Source organism: Stenella coeruleoalba (genome assembly GCF_951394435.1).
Source record: "Stenella coeruleoalba genome assembly, chromosome: 8".
NCBI lineage: Eukaryota > Metazoa > Chordata > Mammalia > Artiodactyla > Delphinidae > Stenella > Stenella coeruleoalba.
In genome coordinates, this window is record NC_137154.1 from 8,984,167 (window position 1) to 9,003,800 (window position 19,634).

Consider the following 19,634-nt stretch of genomic DNA (forward strand, 5'->3'; position numbering starts at 1 on the left):
CCTCTCCCCCTCCTCTTCTTCCTCTGGTCTTTCCCTGGACTTCGCTGTCCTGGGGCGGCAAGCTTTCTCTGCCACTCCCAGCCGCCTCCTTCATCTCCCTTGTCTCGCGAGGCCCTTGGCAGGCAGGATTGGGAAGCAGATAATCCATTGGCCTGGTGTAGAAAGCCTGGCTGTGCTACTAATTCATCGTGTATAACGTTAGACAAGTCACATCTTTCACTCTTTTGCAATAGTAATTTTTGAAAGGAATTCTGTATATAAAAACCATTTCGTTGATGCTTCTGGGAAGCCATGGTGCCTTTGACTCTTCCTGTCTCCTGAGTACAGCACAGATGCTTTGTTGCTCAGCATGCTCTGGGTCTGAGATTTTGGCCTTTTGAAGGGTTCTATGGCCATGAGCATGGCCTCACAGTGGGGGTAGGACAGCAGGGTGGAGGGAGTAAACACCTCAGGTCTTTATGAATGGACGGGGCCATATTTCACCTCTTTCTGGCTCTACCCCGCAGGCATTGAGCCTGAGCAAACTACAGAGCTTGGACTATCCCAGCAGGCCCTTCTGGTCTGTCCGAGATACCATCACCCCTGCTAGTAATGTCCACCCTGCCGTCCCTGCCAGAGATGTCCATGTGGGAGAGGTGCTGGCTGAGGACCCCATGGTTGATACTCAGTTTTTCTGTTGGCTCTTTCACCAGGACATCAACAGCCTTAACAAACAAATCGCCCAGCTTCAAGATTTCGTGAGAGCCAAGGGCAGCCAGAGCGGCCGGCACCTGCAAACCCATTCCAACACCATCGTGGTCTCCCTGCAGGTGGGACCCGGGGGAGGGAGAGGCAGAAGGGAGGAAGGCGTCTTCTCTGGCTGACCCTCTCTCCTTTTCTTTCAGTCAAAACTGGCCTCCATGTCCAATGACTTCAAATCAGTTTTAGAAGTGAGGACAGAGGTGAGAAGAATCTGTGTAGGAGGGATAGGAATCAGGGGTGAGGGCCCCAGAGGGAAGTGGGAAGGGGACAAGTGGAAGGGCAAGGGCAACAGGGTCACGGGCACCAGGAGGAATCTCTTTAATGTGCCAGCTTTCCAGCGGCCTCAGGACCTTTGCATTTCTTCCCCAACCCTAGAACCTGAAGCAGCAGAGGAGCCGGCGGGAGCAGTTCTCCCGGGCACCCGTGTCAGCCCTGCCCCTTGCCCCCAACCACCTAGGTAAGTCACAGGCAATACAGGGAGCCCTGAGGGATAAGGCTTAGTTACTCCAGTTCTGGTATCTTCCAAAGGCAGGGGTTGGGTAGGAGAATGGAGGGCCAAGGAGGTTGCTAGGCTTTGTCTCTTAGAGGTCAGACCTGATTGCTGGGATTTATGAGCCACGCCTAGTCTCCAGCATTCTCAGTGTTGGGGGTGAATTCAATCATGTTCAGAAGAATGACAGTTTCTAACTTTTTTTGCACTTACTCGTTGTATTCCCATTCTGTCATTTAATTTTCACAACCACCTTTTGAGAAAGCAACTATTGTTATCCCCCATTTTACAGGTGAGGAAACTGAGGCTCAGAGAGGTTAAATGACTTGTCCAGGGTCACAAGGCTAGTAAGTGCCAGAGCTGGGATTCAAATCCAGAGCATGTGGGCTTTGAACCTTTTAACCACTAAGAAGTGCCATGTCGTCTTTCTTCCCCCAGGGGGCGGTGCTGTGGTTTTGGGGGCGGAGTCTCGAGCCTCTGGGGACGTGGCCATTGACATGATGGACTCTAGGACCAGCCAGCAGCTGCAGCTCATTGATGAGCAGGTATCCACGCTCTGAGCTTGGGAGGAGTTGCTCCTCTGTTTTCCTCTGTGGTCACAAGCAAGTGTTTGGAATGTGCCATGGGTGGAATGGCAAAGTGGAGGGTCCTAAAGAGGCAGGCCCTCCCCTGCAGAAGCTCCCAGTGCTCATGTATGCTGTCTCTCCTCTGAAGGATTCCTACATCCAGAGCCGGGCAGACACCATGCAGAATATTGAGTCCACAATTGTTGAGCTGGGCTCCATCTTCCAGCAGTTGGCACACATGGTTAAGGAACAGGAAGAAACCATTCAGAGGTGAGATTCTTTCTCTCCTTAACTTCAAAAACAGGAGCCTTCTCTTCCCCGTGGATTGGCATCCTAAAGGTCCCCAGGGACAGCTTGATGCCCTTTGGAAGAGAAGAGTGAATCCTGTCCACCCACAGGGTCAAGTTCACCTGCCTCCATCCACTCAACAAGTGTTAATTGAGCACCTGTTCCTTGTCAAGCACTGTCCTAGGTGCTGGGGATACGGTGATCAACAGCACAGTTAAGTCTATTTTGTGGAGCTTACTTTGTAGTATGGAATTTAATAGTGTGGGTGAGGATAGCTGTTAAAAAGAATTGAGAAGAAATTTTCAGGTACTGATAAGGGCTATACTGAGAATTAAAGTAGGACGAGGTGTTCGGAAAGTGATGGAGGAGGTATATCAGATTGGGTGGCAGGGAAGGCTGCTCTGAAGACTTGATATTTAAGCAGAGACGTGAACTACAGGAAGGATCCAACCATGCAAAGAAGAGGGATCCAACCATGCAAAGGAGAGGGTAAGAGTTGTCTAGGCAGTGTGGACAGCTAGAGCAAAGGCCCTACGATGGGACAGTCTTGCTGTATTAAAGAATCAAGGGACTTCCTTGGTGGCACAGTGGTTAAGAATCCGCCTGCCAATGCAGGGGACATGGGTTCGATCCCTGGTCCAGGAAGATCCCACAGGCCACGGAGCAACTAAGCATGTGCACCACAACTACTGAGCCTGCACTCTAGAGCCGCGAGCCACAACTACTGAGGCCACGTGCCACAGCTACTGAAGCCTGCGCACCTAAAGCCCAAGCTCCACAACAAGAGAAACCACTGCAATGAGAGTCCTGCGCACTGCAATGAAGAATAGCCCCCGCTCGATGCAACTAGAGAAAGCCCGCGTGCAGCAAGGAAGACCCAACGCAACCAAATAAATTATTTTTTTTTTAAATTAAAAGAAAAAAGAATCAAGAAGGCCAGTGTAGCTGGAAAGCAATGAACAGGAAGAGACAGGTACAAGATAAGACTGGAGGGAGGTAGGCAGAGCCCACGGGAAGGCACGGGAAGGCCTCTCTGCTCTCCTGGTGCCCCCTGCTACTGCACGAGGCATTTTATCTGCTCCTCTTTGGCACTTAGCGTTCATTCAGTCAGTTATGGAGATACAGTCGAGGATGAAAGAGACAAAGAACCCTCCCCTTGGGGAATATACATTGTAGTAGGGGAGACAGATAAGTTAAAATATACAAAATAAGTAAATGGTCCAGTATATATTTTTGCCCAGTGATAAATCCATAAATTAGAGTAGGGTAAACTAATCAGGAGTTCTAGGTTTGGAGGAGCACGTTGTAATTTTAAATAGGATGGTTATTAAGAGAGGCCCTATTAAGAAGATGGCGTCTATCCAAGAAGAGGGAAGGTAAGGGAGTTTGCCATGTGGATATATGGAGAAGAGTACCAGGCAGAGGGAAGAACCAGTGTAAAGGCCTTCAGGCAAGAATATGTCTGATGAGTTAAAGGACAGCAAAGAAGCCACTGCATCTGGGGACAGGTGAGAAGGAGAGTAGTACCAGGTGAGGTTAGAGGGGAAATGGGAGACCAGATCATGTGGGGCCTTTTAAAGCCAGTGTGAGGATTTAGCATTTACTCTGAGTGACATGGGGAGCCACTGCAGGGTTTTGATGAACGGTTGTACTATCTGACTTCTGTTTTATTTATTTATTTTTTGGGCCGCACTGCGTAGCTTGTGGGATCATAGTTCCTTGACCAGGGATTGAACCAAGCCACCGCAGTGAAAGCGCCAAGTCCTAACCACTGAACCGCTAGGGGATTCCCTCTGACTTCTATTTTAAAAGAATCATTTGGTTGCTGTAGTCAGAACAGATTGTAAGGACCTAGGATAGAAGCAGGGAGATGGATGCAGAGGCCTTTTCAGTAATCTAGGCAAGAGGTGATGGTTGCTGGGACCAAGGTTGTATGAGTCGTAGTTGCACTCTGGATGTATTTTGGAGGTAGAACCAATAGGATCAATTGCTTGATGAACTGAATGCAGGGCATGAGAGAAAAAGAGGAGTTTATGATAACTCCAGGCTTTTGATGTGAGCAATCAAAGGGATTCATGCTCTTCACTTGAAATAGGGCTGGTTACTCGGGGTAGAGTAGATTTGGGGCAAAATAAGTTGTGTTGGACACGTCCAACGAGGTGGACAGTTGTTTGTTTGTTAGACATCTGGGTGGAGATAGTGAACAGGCCTACAGATATAAGGAGTTGAGGAGACAGGTCTGGGCCAAGAGTGGGCAGCATTGGACTTTGAAACTAGGCCAAGTGAGTTCTAAGAAAGAGGAGGATCAAGCACTGAGTCCCAGGGCTATTTCTGGACTCAATTCTTAGTTCTGAGGGAGGGCACTGAACAGGAGCACAGTTTGTGAGGTAGGAAGAAAAATAAATGAATGTGGTGTCCTAGGAGCCAGGAGAAGAAAATGATTCAGGGAAAGAATAATCAGCTGTGACAAATTTTGCTTATAGGCCAAGCAAGATGAGAGCTGAGAATTTTTTTTTTTTTATTTTTTTAATTTTTTTTTTTTTTTTTTTTTTTTGCGGTATGCGGGTCTCTCACTGCTGTGGCCTCTCCTGTTGCGGAGCACAGGCTCCGGACATGCAGGCTCAGCAGCCATGGCTCAAGGGCCCAGCCGCTCCACGGCATGTGGGATCCTCCCAGACTGGCGCATGAACCCGTGTCCCCTGCATCGTCAGGCAGACTCTCAACCACTGCGCCACCAGGGAAGCCCCGAGAGCTGAGAATTTAATTGGAGTATTTAGTTCATTAATAGTTAATAATTTTTGCTAAGGTTGGATTTAGGCCTACCATTGTACTATTTTTTTTTCCTGTTTTTCCCTGCTGTTTTTTGTTCCTCTCTTCCTTCTTTCCTATCTTTTGAACAGTTGAAAAAAATTTTTTAATTCCATTTAAATTTGTCTGTTGGTATTTTAGCTATATGTAATTGCTTTTTTTATCCAGTGGTTGCTCTAGGGATTACAGTATGCATCATTAACTTTTCACAGTCAGATGCATATAAAATGTGAGAAGTTTGCAACCCTCTCCTCCATCTTTTATGTTATAGTTGTCATATTTGTTGCATCTACATACTTTATAAACTCCATAATATAATAGTATAATTTTTATCTTACAGAAATAAAGAGGAAAAAATAGTCTTTTATACTTACTCATATATTTACTGTTTCCAGTGCTCTTCATTTCTTCCCGAATATCCAGTTTCCATCACTTCCCTTTAACCTGGAGAATTTTCCTTAGTACTTTTTGTAGTGCAGTTCTGCTGATGACAAATACTTTTACTTTCTTTTTTTTTTATAAATTTATTTATTCACTTATTTAATTTTTGGCTGCATTGGGTCTTCACTGCTGCACACAGGTTTTCTCTAGTTGCTGAAAGCAGGGGCTACTCTTTGTTGCAGTGCACGGGCTTCTCTATGCAGTGGCTTCTCTTGTTGTAGAGCACAGGCTCGAGGCATGCGGGCTTCAGTAGTTGTGGCACATGGGCTTCATAAGTTGTGGCTTGCAGGCTCTAGGGTGCAGGCTCAGTAGTTGTGGTGCATGGGCTTAGTTGCTCCGCAGCGTGTGGGATCTTCCTGGACCAGGGCTCAAACCCATGTGCCCTGCATTGGCAGGCGGATTCTTTACCACTGCGCCACCTGGGAAGCCCACTTTTACTTTTCTTTTTTTTAAAATAAGTTTATTTATTTATTTTTGGCTGCGCTGGGTCTTCGTTGCTGCGCGGGCTTTCTCTAGTTGCAGCGAGCAGGGGTTGCTCTTCGCTGTGGTGTACCAGCTTCTCACTGTGGTGGCTTCTGTTGTTGCAGAGCATGGACTCTAGGCACGTGGGCTTCAGTAGTTGTGGCTCATGGACTCTAGAGTGCAGGCTCAGTAGTTGTGGCACACAGGCTTAGTTGCTCTGCAGCGTGTGGGATCTTCCTGGACCAGGGCTCAAACCCATGTCCCCTGTGTTGGCAGGTGGATTCTTAACCACTGTGCCACCAGGGGAGTCCCTGGCTGCTTTTTAATACTTTTTTTTCTTATATTTGGATTTTCACAGTTGATGGTTTATGTACTTAGATGTGGTTTTCTTTGAATTTATTTATATATTTATTTACTTATTTGGGGCTGTGTTGGGTCTTCGTTGCTGTGTGTAGGCTTTCTCTAGTTGTGGTGAGTGCAGGCTACTCTTCATTGCGGTGTGCAGGCTTCTCATTGTCGTGGCTTCTCTTGTTGTGGAGCAGGGGCTCTATGAGCACAGGCTTTAGTAGTTGTGGCTTGAGGGCTTTAGAGCCCAGGCTCAGTAGTCGTGGCACACGGGCTTAGTTGCTCCGCGGAATGTAGGATCTTCCCGGACCAGGGCTCGAACCCGTGTCCCCTGCTTGACAGGCGTATTCTTAACCACTGCGCCACCAGGGAAGCCCCTTCTTTGAATTTATGCTGCTTGGGGTTCTCTGAGCTTCTTGAATCTGTAAATTTATGTCTTTCATGAAGTTTAGGGAATATTTGACCATTATTTCTTCAAGATTTTTTTCTGCCTCTTTTTCTTTCTGTTTTCTTCTTTTAGGAATATATATGTATACGTATATATAATCAACTATAGGAATTCCCTGGTGGTCCAGTGGTTAGGACTCAGCACTTTCACTGCCAAGGGCCTGGGTTTGATCTCTCGTTGGAGAACTAAAATCCCGCAAGCCATGTGGCACAGCCAAAAAAAAATCAACTATAACTATATTTATTTTGTTGAGATGTATGTATATCTCAACAAATTACATCTCATTAGGAGGCATTTAATGTCAGATTGGCCCCATATTATCTAGAACAAGTTTGATCACTTGATTAAGGTGGTAACAGATAATCTCTCATTTATTTATTTATTTTATTATTATTATTTTTAAATCTCTCCCTTTTTTTTTTTACGGTACGCGGGGCTCTCACTGTTGTGCCCTCTCCCGTTGCGGAGCACAGGCTCCAGACGCGCAGGCTCAGCGGCCATGGCTCACGGGCCCAGCCGCTCTGCGGCATGTGGGATCTTCCTGGACCAGGGCACGAACCCATGTTCCCTGCATCGGCAGGCGGACTCTCAACCACTGCGCCACCAGGGAAGCCCTAATCTCTCCTTTTAAAAGTGCATTTTCTTCTTTGCAGTCAGCAAGTGATTTATGGGATACCCTGTTCCCAAAAAACCTTTAACCTAATGTTTCTAGTAGCCAGTTATGATGCTTGTCTGGTCTGAATTAATTAATCTAATTTGGGTGTGTTTTTTCTGTAAAGAAGAGCTTTCCTTTATTAACTGCATGAGCTGAAGTTCATCTTAATCAGGCTGGATAAATCTTAATTATTTTCCTGTATTTCCAGAGTAAATAGTTACGGAGTAGGTGCCATAGTAGTGACCAAGGAGGTTTTTTGTTTTGTTTTAATTCTTCCTTGTTTTTGATTATTATTACGGGCTTAAGGTTTTTATTTATGTTTTATATTACAATTAGTTAGGATAATGATTATTTTCATAGTTCAGATTGTTCCCAGTTTGTCCAGTGGAAGACAAGAGGTTTTTGTTTTGTTTTTTTAAAGAATGGGAGAAAATAAAAGTATGTTTGTATTCTTTTTTTTTAAAATAAATTTATTTATTTTATTTATTTTTGGCTGCATTGGGTCTTCGTTGCTGTGCACGGGCTTTCTTTAGTTGCGGTGAGCAGAGGCTACTCTTCGTTGTGATGTGCAGGCTTCTCATTGTGGTGGCTTCTTGTTGCGGAGCATGGGCTCTAGGCGCATGGGCTTCGGTAGTTGTGATACGCGGCTCAGTAGCTGTGGTTCACAGGCTGTAGAGCGCCGGCTCAGTAGTTGTGGTGCACGGGCTTAGTTGTTCCATGGCACGTGGAATCTTCCCAGACCAGGGATTGAACCCATGTCCCCAGCATTGGCAGGCAGATTCTTAACCACTGTGCCACCAGGGAAGCCCCATGTGTTTGTATTCTAATGGGAATGATCCAGCAGAGAAATAAAAATTGATAATATAGCAGGCAGGGGGAAGAATCTTAAAGTTATGTCCTTGAGATGGTGACAGGAAGTGGGATCCAGTGGATAAGTATAGGACTTGGCTTTGAGACGAGCTGGTGAGAGCTGGGAAAGCAGATGCTGGGGGGAGGGACCAAGATAGCTGAACTCATGGCACTGTGTAAATGCCTGGGACTCAACACCTAGTAGTTGAATAAATAAACAAACATCCTTTTAACCATTGGTTGCCAAGCCTGGATGTTCATAGGAACCCCCTATAGAGCTTATAAAAAATGAAGATCTTGCCAACCAATGGCTGGCAGCCACTGCACAAGGCAGAGCCTGGCAACTAACCAGACCAGGTGCCAGCCACGCCTGCTGGGCCACCTATGCCTAGTCAGTCCCACCACAGCAGAAGGGCCCACACAATATGGGGCAGCCCTAGAGCATATAGCTGTGGTGACCAGAGGGAAGTGAACTGCTGGGATGCATAGGACATCTCCTACGAAAGGCTGTTTCTCTAAGGTCAGGAAACATAACGAACCTACCAGGTACATAAAAATAAAAACAGCAAATTGGGCAAAATGAAGCAACAGAGGAGCATGTTCCAATCAAAGGAACAAGTTAAGACCCCAGAAGAAAAACTAAGTGAAGTGGAGATAGGCAAACTACGTGATAAAGAGTTCAAGGTAATGATCATAAAGATGATCAAGGAACTTGGGAGAAGAATGGATGAACATAGTGAGAAGCTTAACAGAGAGTTAGAAGATGTAAAGAAGAACCAAACGGATGAATATAACTGAAATGAAAAATACACTAGAAAGAATCAACAGTAGATTAAATGATACAGAGGAATGGATCAGTGAGTTGGAAGATTAGAGTAGTGGAAAGCACTGAAACTGAAAAAAAAAAAAGTGAACGGTTTAAGAGACCTCTGGGACATCTAGTGTACTAACATCTGCATTATAAGGGTCCCAGAGGGGAAAGGAGAAAGAGACAGGGAACGTATCGGGAGACATAATATTATAGCTGAAAACTTCCCTGACCTGGGAAAGAAAACAGACATCCAGGTCCGGGACACCTAGAGAGTCCCGAACAGCATCAACCTGAAGAGGACCACACAAAGACACACTGTAATTAAAATAGCAAAAATTAAAGACAGGGAGTATTAAAAGCAGCAAGGAAAAATTAAGTTATGTACAAGAGAACTCCCATCAGGCTATCAGTTGACTCTTCCAGCAGAAACTCTGCAGTCCAGAAGGGAGTGACATGATATATTTAAAGTGATGAAAAGGAAAAACCTACGGCAAGAACACCCTACCTGCCAAGGTTTTCATTCAGATTTGATGAGGGAATCAAAAATTTTACAGAAAAGCAGAAGCTAAAAGAGTTCAGCACCACCAAACCAGCTTTAGAAGGAATGTTAAAGGGACTTCCCTAAGTAAAAAAGAAAAGGCCACAACTAGAAACATGAAAATTATGAAAGGAAAAAGCTCATTGGTAAAATTAAATATACAGTAAAAGTAGTAAACTAACCATTTACAAAACTAGTAGGAAAATTAAAAGACAGAGTAGGACTTCCCCGGTGGCGCAGTGGTTGAGAGTCCGCCTGCCGATGCAGGGGACACGGGTTCGTGCCCCGGACTGGGAGGATCCCATATGCCGCGGAGCAGCTGGGCCCATGAGCCATGGCCGCTGGGCCTGCGCATCCGGGGCCTGTGCTCCGCAATGGGAGGGGCCGCAGCAGTGAGAGGCCTGTGAACCACAAAAAAAAAAAAAGAGTAAAATCACCCATATCTACAATAAGTAAGTGAGGGGTACACAAAACAAAAAGTTGTAAAATATGATGTCAAAAACTAACTGTGGGGGAGGGGAGTAAAAATACATTTGAACTTAAGAGATCGGCAACTTAAAATAAGCACATATATATATTTATAGATTGCTATATATAAACCTCATGGTAACCATAAACCAAAAATCTATAATAGATACATAAAAAAGAGAAAAGAATTCAAACGTAACACCAAAGATAGTCATCACATCATAAGAGAAGAGAACAAAAAAAGAAAAAGGAACAAAAAGAACTACAAAAACAACCCCCAAACAACTAATGAAATGGCAGTAAGTACATACCTATCAATAATTACTTTAAATGTAAATGGACTAAGTGCCCCAATCAAAAGACATAGAGTGCCTGAATGGATACAAAAACAAGACCCATATATATAGGCTGCCTATGTATGACTCACTTAAGATCTAAAGACGGACACACAGACTGAAAGGGAGGGGATGGAAAAAGGTATTCCATGCAAATGGAAATCAAAAGAAAGCTGGGTAGCAATACTTACATCATACAAAACAGACTTTAAAACAAAGACTGTAACAAGAGACGAAGAAGGACATTACATAATGATCAAGGAATCAATCCAATAAGAAGATATAACAATTGTAAACATACATGCACCCAGACATAGGAGCACCTGAATATATAAAGCCAATATTAACAGACATAAAGGAAGAAATTGACACTAACACAATAATAGTAGGGAACCTTAATATCTCACTTATATTAATGGACACATCAGACAAGAAGTCAATAAGGAAACACTGGCCTTAAGTGACACATTAGACCAAATGGGTTTATATAGAGAACATTCCTCCAAAAGCAGCAGAATACAAATTCTTTTCAAGTGCATATGGAACATTCTCCAGGATATATTTATTACATGCTAGGCCACAAACCAAGTGTTAGTAAATTTAAGAAAACTGAAATCATATCAAACATCTTTTCCAACCACCATGCTATGAGAGTAGAAATCAAATACAAGAAGAAAACTGCAAAAAAAACTAACAAGTGGAGGCTGAACAATATGCTGCTAAACAACCAGTGGATCACTGAAGAAATGAAAGAAGAAATAAAAATTATCTGGAGACAAAATGAAAACAATAATCCAAAATCTGTGGGATGCAGCAACAGCAGTCCTAAGAGGGAAGTTTATAGCAATAGAAGCCTGCCTCAGGAAATAAAAATCTCAAACAACCTACCCTTACACCTAAAGGAACTAGAAAACGAAGAACAGACAAACCCAGAGTTAGTAGAGGAAAGAAGTAATAAAGAGTAGGGCAGAAATAAATGAAATAGAGACTAAAAAAAATAGAAAAGATCAATGAAAGTAAGAAGAGATAAACAAGATTGATAAACCTTTAGCCAAACTTATCAAGAAGAAAAGAGGGAAGGGCCTAAGGCAATAAAATCAGAAAAAGGAGAAGTTGCAACTGATACTACAGAAATACAAAGGATCAAAAGAGATTCCTGTGAAAACTATATGCCAATAAAATGGACAACCCAGAAGCAGAGAACAAATTCCTAGAAACGTATAATCTCCCAAGATGAATTAGGAAGAAATAGAAAATATGAACAGACCAATTACCGGTAATGAATCAGTAATTTTAAAAAACTTCCAACAAAAGTCCAGGACCAGATTGCTTCACAGGTGAATTCTACCAAATGTTTCGAGAAGAGTTAACACCTATCCTCAAACTATTCCAAAAAACTGCAGAGGAAGGAGTGATCCTAAACTCATTGTACGAAGCCAGCATCACCCTGATACCAAACCAAAGATATCACAAAAAATAAAATTACAGGCCAATATCACTGATGAACATAGATACAAAAATCCTCAACAAAGTATTAGCAGATTGAATCCACCAATACATTAAAAATACACACCATGATCAACTGGGAGCTTATTCCAGGGATGCAAGGATGTTTCAATCCACAAATCAGTGTGTATACCACATTAACAAATTGAAGAATAAAAATTATAGATCATTTCAAATAGGTGCATATAAAACTTTTGACAAAATTCAACATCCATTTATGATAAGAACTCTTCACAAAGTGGGCAGAACATTCCTCAACATAATAAAGGCCATATATGATAAGCCCACAGCTAACATCATACTCAGCAGTGGAAAGCTGAAAGCATATCCTCGAGATCAGGAACAAGGACACCCACTCTCACCACTTTTATTCAGCATAGTATTGGAAGTTGTATCCACAGCAATCAGAAGAAAAAGGAATCCAGATTGTAAAGGAATAAGTAAAACTGTCACTGTTTGCAAACGACATGATACATAGAAAACCCGGAAGATGCCAGCAAAAAGCTACTAGAGCTCATCAATAAATTCAGTAAAGTTGCGAGATACAAAATTAATACACAGAAATCTGTTTAATTTCTATACACCAACAACAAACTATCAGAAAGAGAAATAAAGGAAACTCATTTACAATCGCATCAAAAAGAAAAGGAATAAATCTAAGGCAGTAAAAGACCTGTACTTGGAAAACTATAAAACACTGATGAAAGAAATTGAAGAGGACACAAACAGATGGAACAATATTCCATGTTCTTGGATTGGAAGAATTAATATTATTAAAATGACCATACTACCCAAGGCAATCTACAGATTCAGTGCAATCCCTATCAAAAACTAATGGCATGTAGTCTTTTTTTTTAAATTTTATTTATTTTTTTATACAGCATGTTCTTATTAGTCATCAGTTTTATACACATCAGTGTACACATGTCAATCCCAATCTCCCAATTCATCACACCATGCCCCCACCCCGCCACCGTTTTGCCCCCCTTGGTGTCCATAGGTTTGTTCTCTACATCTGTCTCAATTTCTGCCCTGCAAACTGGTTCGTCTGTACCATTTTTCTAGGTTCCACATACACACGTTAATATACAATATTTGTTTTTCTCTTTGTGACTTCACTCTGTATGACAGTCTCTAGATCCATCCACGTCTCAACAAAAGACCCAATTTCGTTCCTTTTTATGGCTGAGTAATATTCCATTGTATATATGTACCACATCTTTATCCGTTTGTCTGTCGGTGGGCATTTAGGTTGCTTCCATGACCTGGCTATTGTAAATAGTGCTTCAATGAACATTGGGGTGCGTGTGTCTTTTTGAATTATGGTTTTCTCTGGGTATAGGCCCAGTAGTGGGATTGCTGGATCATATGGTAATTCTAATTTTAGTTTTTTAATGAACCTCCATACTGTTCTCCATAGTGGCTGTATCAATTTACATTCCCACCAACAGTGCAAGAGGGTTCCCTTTACTCCACACCCTCTCCAGCATTTGTTGTTTGTAGATATTCTGATGATGCCCATTCTAACTGGTGTGAGGTGATACCTCATTGTAGTTTTGATTTGCATTTCTCTAATAATTAGTGATGTTGAGCAGCTTTTCATGTGCTTCTTGGCCATCTGTATGTCTTCTTTGGAGAAATGTCTATTTAGGTTTTCTGCCCATTTTTTGATTGGGTTGTTTGTTTTTTTAATGTTGAGCTGCATGAGCTGTTTATACATTTTGGAGATTAATCCTTTGTCCATTGATTCGTTTGCAAATATTTTCTCCCATTCTGAGTGTTCTTTTTTCGTCTTGTTTATGGTTTCCTTTGCTGTGCAAAAGCTTTGAAATTTCATTAGGTCCCATTTGTTTATTTTTGTTTTTATTTCCATTACTCTAGGAGGTGGATCAAAAAAGACCTTGCTGTGATTTATATCAAAGAGTGTTCTTCCTATGTTTTCCTCTAAGAGTTTTATAGTGTCCGGTTTTACATTTAGGTCTCTAATCCATTTTGAGTTTATTTTTGTGTATGGTGTTAGGGAGCGTTCTAATTTCATTCTTTTATATGTAGCTGTCCAGTTTTCGCAGCACCACTTATTGAAGAGATTGTCTTTTCTCCATTTTATATCTGTGCCTCCTTTGTCATAGATTAGTTGACCATAGGTGCATGGGTTTATCTCTGAGCTTTCTGTCTTGTGCCATTGATCTGTGTTTCTGTTTTTGTGTCAGTACCATATTGTCTTGATTACTGTAGCTTTGTAGTATAGTCTGAAGTCAGGGAGTCTGATTCCTCCAGCTCCGTTTTTTTCCCTCAAGACTGCTTTGGCTATTCGGGGTCTTTTGTGTCTCCATACAAATTTTAAGATTTTTTGTTCTAGTTCCATAAAAAGTGCCATTGGTAATTTGATAGGGATTGCACTGAATCTGTAGGTTGCTTTGGGTAGTATAGTCATTTTCACAATATTGATTCTTCCAATCCAAGAACATGGTATTATCTCTCGATCTGTTGGTATCATCTTTAATTTCTTTCATCAGTGTCTTACAGTTTTCTGTCTATAGGTCTTTTGTCTCCGTAGGTAGGTTTATTCCTAGGTATTTTATTCTTTTTGTTGCAATGGTAAATGGGAGTGTTTCCTTAATTTCTGTTTCAGATTTTTCATCATTAGTGTATAGGAATGCAAGAGATTTCTGTGCATTAATTTCGTATCCTGAAACCTTACTAAATTCATTGATTAGCTCTAGTAGTTTTCTGGTAGCATCTTTAGGATTCTCTATGTATAGTATCATGTCATCTGCAAACAGTGACAGTTTTTACTTCTTTTCCAATTTGTATTCCTTTTATTTCTTTTTCTTCTCTGATTGCCATGGCTAGGACTTCCAAAACTGTTGAATAATAGTGGTGAGAGTGGACATCCTTGTCTTGTTCCTGATCTTAGAGGAAATGCTTTCAGTTTTTCACCATTGAGAATGATGTTTGCTGTGGGTTTGTTGTATATGGCCTTTATTATGTTGAGGTAGGTTCCCTCTATGCCCACTTTCTGGAGAGTTTTTATCATCAATGGGTGTTGAATTTTGTCAGAAGCTTTTTCTGCATCTATTGAGATGATCATATGGGTTTTTTTCTTCAGTTTGTTAATATGGTGTATCACATTGATTGATTTGCGTGTATTGAAGAATCCTTGCATCCCTGGGATAAACCCCACTTGATCATGGTGTATGATCCTTTTAATGTGTTGTTGGATTCTGTTTGCTAGTATTTTGTTGAGGATTTTTGCATCTATGTTCATCAGTGTTATTGGTCTGTAATTTTCTTTTTTTGTAGTATCTTTGTCTGGTTTTGGTATCAGGGTGATGGTGGCCTCATAGAATGAGTTTGGGAGTGTTCCTTCCTCTGCAGTTTTTTGGATGAGTTTGAGAAGGATGGGTTTTAGCTCTTCTCTAAATGTTTGATAGAATTCACCTGTGAAGTAATGGCATTTAGTCTTTTGTGGAGACACAAAAGACTTGCAATATCCAAAACAATTTTGAGAAAGAAGAACAGAGCTTGAGTTGTCATGCTCCCTGTCTTCAGACTGTACCAAAGCTACAGTAATCAAAACACTATGGTACTGAAACAGAAACAGACGCATCAATGAAACAGAATAGAAAGCCCAGAAATAAACCCACACACTTATGGTCAATTAATCTATGACACAGGAAGCATCAATATACAGTGGGGAAGAGACAGTCTCTTCAGTAAGTGGTGCTGGGAAAACCAGACAGTTACATGTAAAAGAATGAAATTGGAGCATTTTCCCGCACCATATACAAAAGTAAACTCAAAGTGTGGGAATTCCCTGGCAGTCCAGTGGTTAGGACTCTGTGCCTCCACCGCCAGGGGCCTGGGTCAGGGAACTAAGATCCCACAAGCCACACGGTGCATCAAAAAAAACAAAAAGTAAACTCAAAGTGGATTAAAGACCCTAAATGTGAGACCAGAAACCATAAAATTCCTAGAAGAAAACAGAGGCAGAACACTCTTTGACATAAATCATAGCAATATTTTTTGCATCCATCTCCTAAAGCAAAGGAAACAAAACCAAAAATAAACAAATGGGACCAAATCAAGGTTTTGCACAGCAAAGGAAACCATCGACAAAACAAAAAGATAGCTTACCAAAATAGAAGATATTTGCAAATGATATGACTGATGGGTTAATTTACAAAATGTATAAACAGCTCATACAACTCAACATCAAAAAATCCGATCAAAAAATGAGTAGAGGGACTTCCCTGGAGGTCCAGTGGTTAAGACTCTGTGCTCCCAATTCAGGAGGCACAGGTTTGATCCCTGGTCAGGGAACCGGGATCCTGTAAGCCGAACAGCACGGCCAAAAAAAAAAAAAAGGCAGAAGACCTGAATAGACATTTTTCCAATGAAGACATACAGATGGCCAACAGGCACATGAAAAGATGCTCAACATTGTTAATCATTAGAGACATGCAAGTCAAAACCACAATAAGATAGCATCTCACACCTGTCATACTGGCTATCATCAAAAAGACCACAAATAACAAATGGTGGTAAGGATATGGAGAAAAGGGAACCCTTGTGCACTGTTGGTGGGAATGTAAATTGGTGCAGCCACTGTGGGAAACAGTATGGAGTTTCCTCAAAAAAGTAAAAATATTAGAACGACCATATGGTCCAGCAGTTCCACTCCACTCCTGGGTATATATCCAAAGAAAATGGAAAACACTAATTTGAAAAGGTACATTCACCCCAGTGTTCACAGCACCACTATTTAGAATAGCCAAGTTATGGAAACATCCTAGGTGTCCATCAACAGGTGAATGGATAAGGAAGATGTAGTATATGTATACAACAGAATACTGCTCAGCCATAAAAAGAATGAACTCTTGCCATTTGCAGCAACTCTTGCAACAATGAATAGGCTTGGAGTGTATTATGCTTAGTGAAATAAGTCAAAGACAAATAGTGTATAATATCACTTATGTGGAATCTAAAAAATAAGACAAACTACTGAATATGACAAAAAAGAGACAGACTCAGATATAAAGAACAAACTAGTGGTTACCAGTGGGGAGAGTGAAGGGGGAGGGGCAACATGCGGGTGGGGGATTAAGAGGTACAGACTACTGTGTATAAAACAAGCTACCAGGATACATTGTAGAGTTCAGACAATATAGCCAATAGTTTATAACTAATTGGAGTATAACTTTTAAAAATTGTGAATCACTGTTGTACATCTAAAACATAATATTGTAAATCAACAATACGTCAATTAAAAAAATGGAAAGAAAAAAATGAATGAATGTAACAAAACAGAAACAAATTCACAGATATAGAGAACAAACTAGTGGTTACTGATGGGGAGAGGGAAGGGAGAGGGGCAAGATAGGGGAGGGGTTTAAGAGATAAAAACTGTATATAAAATAAGCTACAAGAATGTAAATATTCTACAGCACAGGGAATATAGCCAACATTTTATAATAACTTTAAATGGAGTATAATCTGTAAAAATTTTGAGGGTTTCCCTGGTGGCGCAGTGGCTGAGCGTCCGCCTGCCGATGCAGGGGACACAGGTTCGTGCCCCGGTCCGGGAGGATCCCACATGCCGCGGAGTGGCTGGGCCCGTGAGCCATGGCCGCTGAGCCTGTGTGTCTGGAGCCTGTGCTCCGCAACGGGAGAGGCCACAACAGTGAGAGGCCCACGTACTGCAAAAAAAACCACAAAAAAACAAACAAAAAATTTTGAGTCACCATGTTCTATACCTGAAATTACTATAGTATCTTAAATCAGCTATACCTAATTTAAAAATATATTTTCTCCTGGAAAAAAAAAAAAATGAAGGTTCCTGGCAGTCTACTGCACTCACATCTGTGGAATCAGAATCTCCAAGTATGAGGCCAGGAACCTGGTTTTTTTACCTTGCCCAATTCTTCAAACTACTTCCATGTTCTCAGTTCGGTAAGAAGAAAGGCCATTAGTGGAGAGAATCAAGGAGAGGAGGTGTGGGAGTTCTGAGGAATCCGCAGGTTCACACATTGCCGCCCACTTGCTCTGATGCCTTCGGGCAATGTCCAGGCCTGGATGTTCTTTATTCCCCACAGCACCTAGCAAGCAGAGTGCTTGTACTCCTGGTTGTTGATCAAGTGAAACTGCGTGAACACCTGCATTTGTATAAAGCAGGTTTCCCAACGCCAGTGCATTAAGCAGCCTCACATATTTAATCGGGCAATTTAAAGGCACTGTGAAGACAGCAGTCTTGATCCTAGAACCAGGAGAATTGACTGATTCTTACCTGGTTCAACTGAGACCTAGGGAATTCAGTTGAATTGCTGAGTTAGGCCATAAACACTGGAGCTCTTCAGGCTACAATGTTTTTGTTTTTTGGTTGCATTGGGTCTTTGTTGCTGTGTGCGCTCTAGTTTCTGCGAGCAGGGGCTACTCGGGGGCTACTCTTCGTTGCGGTGCGTGGGCTTCTTATTGTGGTGGCTTCTCTTGTTGTGGAGCTGTAGGTGCGTGGCATGTAGTAGCTGTAGTAGCTGTGGCATGTGAGCTCAGTGGTTGTGGCTTGTGGGGTCTAGAGCGCAGGCTCAGTAGTTGTGGCGCATGGGCTTAGTTGCTCCGCGGCATGTGGGATCTTCCCGGACCAGGGCTCGAGCCCGTGTCCCCTGTATTGGCAGGCGGGGTCTTAACCACTGCGCCACCAGGGAAGCCCTACAGTGTATTTTGAATATTAGAATATTATAGATTCAAAGAAACAGATTTGTATCAATAAAAGCTTTGTGTTCTTTCCCCAATGCATATGTGTGTTTTTTTAAGAATTTATTATTATTAATTTTTTTGGCTGCATTGGGTCTTTGTTGCTGCATGCGGGCTTTCTCTAGTTGCGGCAAGCGGTGGCTACTCTTCGTTGTGGTGTGCAGGCTTCTCATCGCGGTGGCTTCTCTTGCTGCGGAACATGGGCTCTAGGTGCACAGGCTCAGCAGTTGTGGCTCACGGGCTCAGTAGTTGTGGCTCGCAGGCTCTAGAGCACAGGCTCAGCAGTTGTGGCGCATGGGCTTAGTTGCTCCACAGCATATGGGATCTTCCCGGACCAGGGCTCGAACCCGTGCCCCCTGCATTGGCAGGTGTATTCTTAACCACTGTGCCACCAGGGAAGCCCCTGCATATGTGTTTTAAATAGAGTTAGGGAATTCCCTGGCGGTCCAGTGGTTAGGACTCCGCACTTCCACTGCAGGGGGCATGGGTTCCGTCCCTGGACAGGGAACTAAAATCCCGCATGCCAACAAAACTGAAAGCCTTTTATTTAAAAAAAAAAAAAGTTATAGTATGTATACAACTTTACATTCTAGTCTTCCTTGAAAAAGTGTCATAAGTATTTTTCGGTGTTAGTACTCGTTTGTTCATTGGTTTAGCAAACATTTGTCGCTGCTCCTGTGAGCTAGTCCTCCTGGATCTGGGGATAGGGAGAGAACGCAAGAGGCCGCAGACTGGTGCTGGGTGAGGAGAATGAGGTTTGTTCTGGGACAGCTGAGAGGCATGAGATGCATGGTCTTAATGCTCAGAAGAGAGGGCTAAGCTAGAGATAAGGACTTGGGAGTCAGCAGCTTCTGGGTGAAACCATGGAGGTAGATGAGACTACCCAGGGACAATGGGTAAAGTGAGAATAAGGACAGGACAGCTCCCCATGGATTCCAGGCATATGTGGTGAAGGGAAGAATCTGTCCAAGAGACTGAGGAGGAAGTTTTAGGGAGATGAGAGAAAAAAGCAAAGAGATGTGAAGCTGAGGTGGAAAGAATTTTAGGGAGAAAGGGGTCGTTATTTCTTGGTGCCCCTGAGAAAGGAAGTGTGAATCCTCAAGCATTACTTGATCAGGGGGCTTGGATTAGTT

General features: G+C 42.5%; 1 protein-coding gene across 2 annotated transcripts in view; it reads left to right on the forward strand.

Moving 5' to 3' along the window:
- Nucleotides 1-19,634, forward strand: part of STX5 (syntaxin 5) — a 28,215-nt gene that overhangs the window by 5,683 nt on the left and 2,898 nt on the right. For both annotated transcript variants that reach the window (XM_079929416.1, XM_079929417.1), the window contains exons 6-10: nucleotides 693-809; nucleotides 885-941; nucleotides 1,117-1,198; nucleotides 1,670-1,776; nucleotides 1,946-2,067. In XM_079929416.1, coding sequence (XP_079785542.1) covers nucleotides 693-809; nucleotides 885-941; nucleotides 1,117-1,198; nucleotides 1,670-1,776; nucleotides 1,946-2,067 — 485 coding nt within the window. The remainder of the gene's footprint in view (nucleotides 1-692; nucleotides 810-884; nucleotides 942-1,116; nucleotides 1,199-1,669; nucleotides 1,777-1,945; nucleotides 2,068-19,634) is intronic.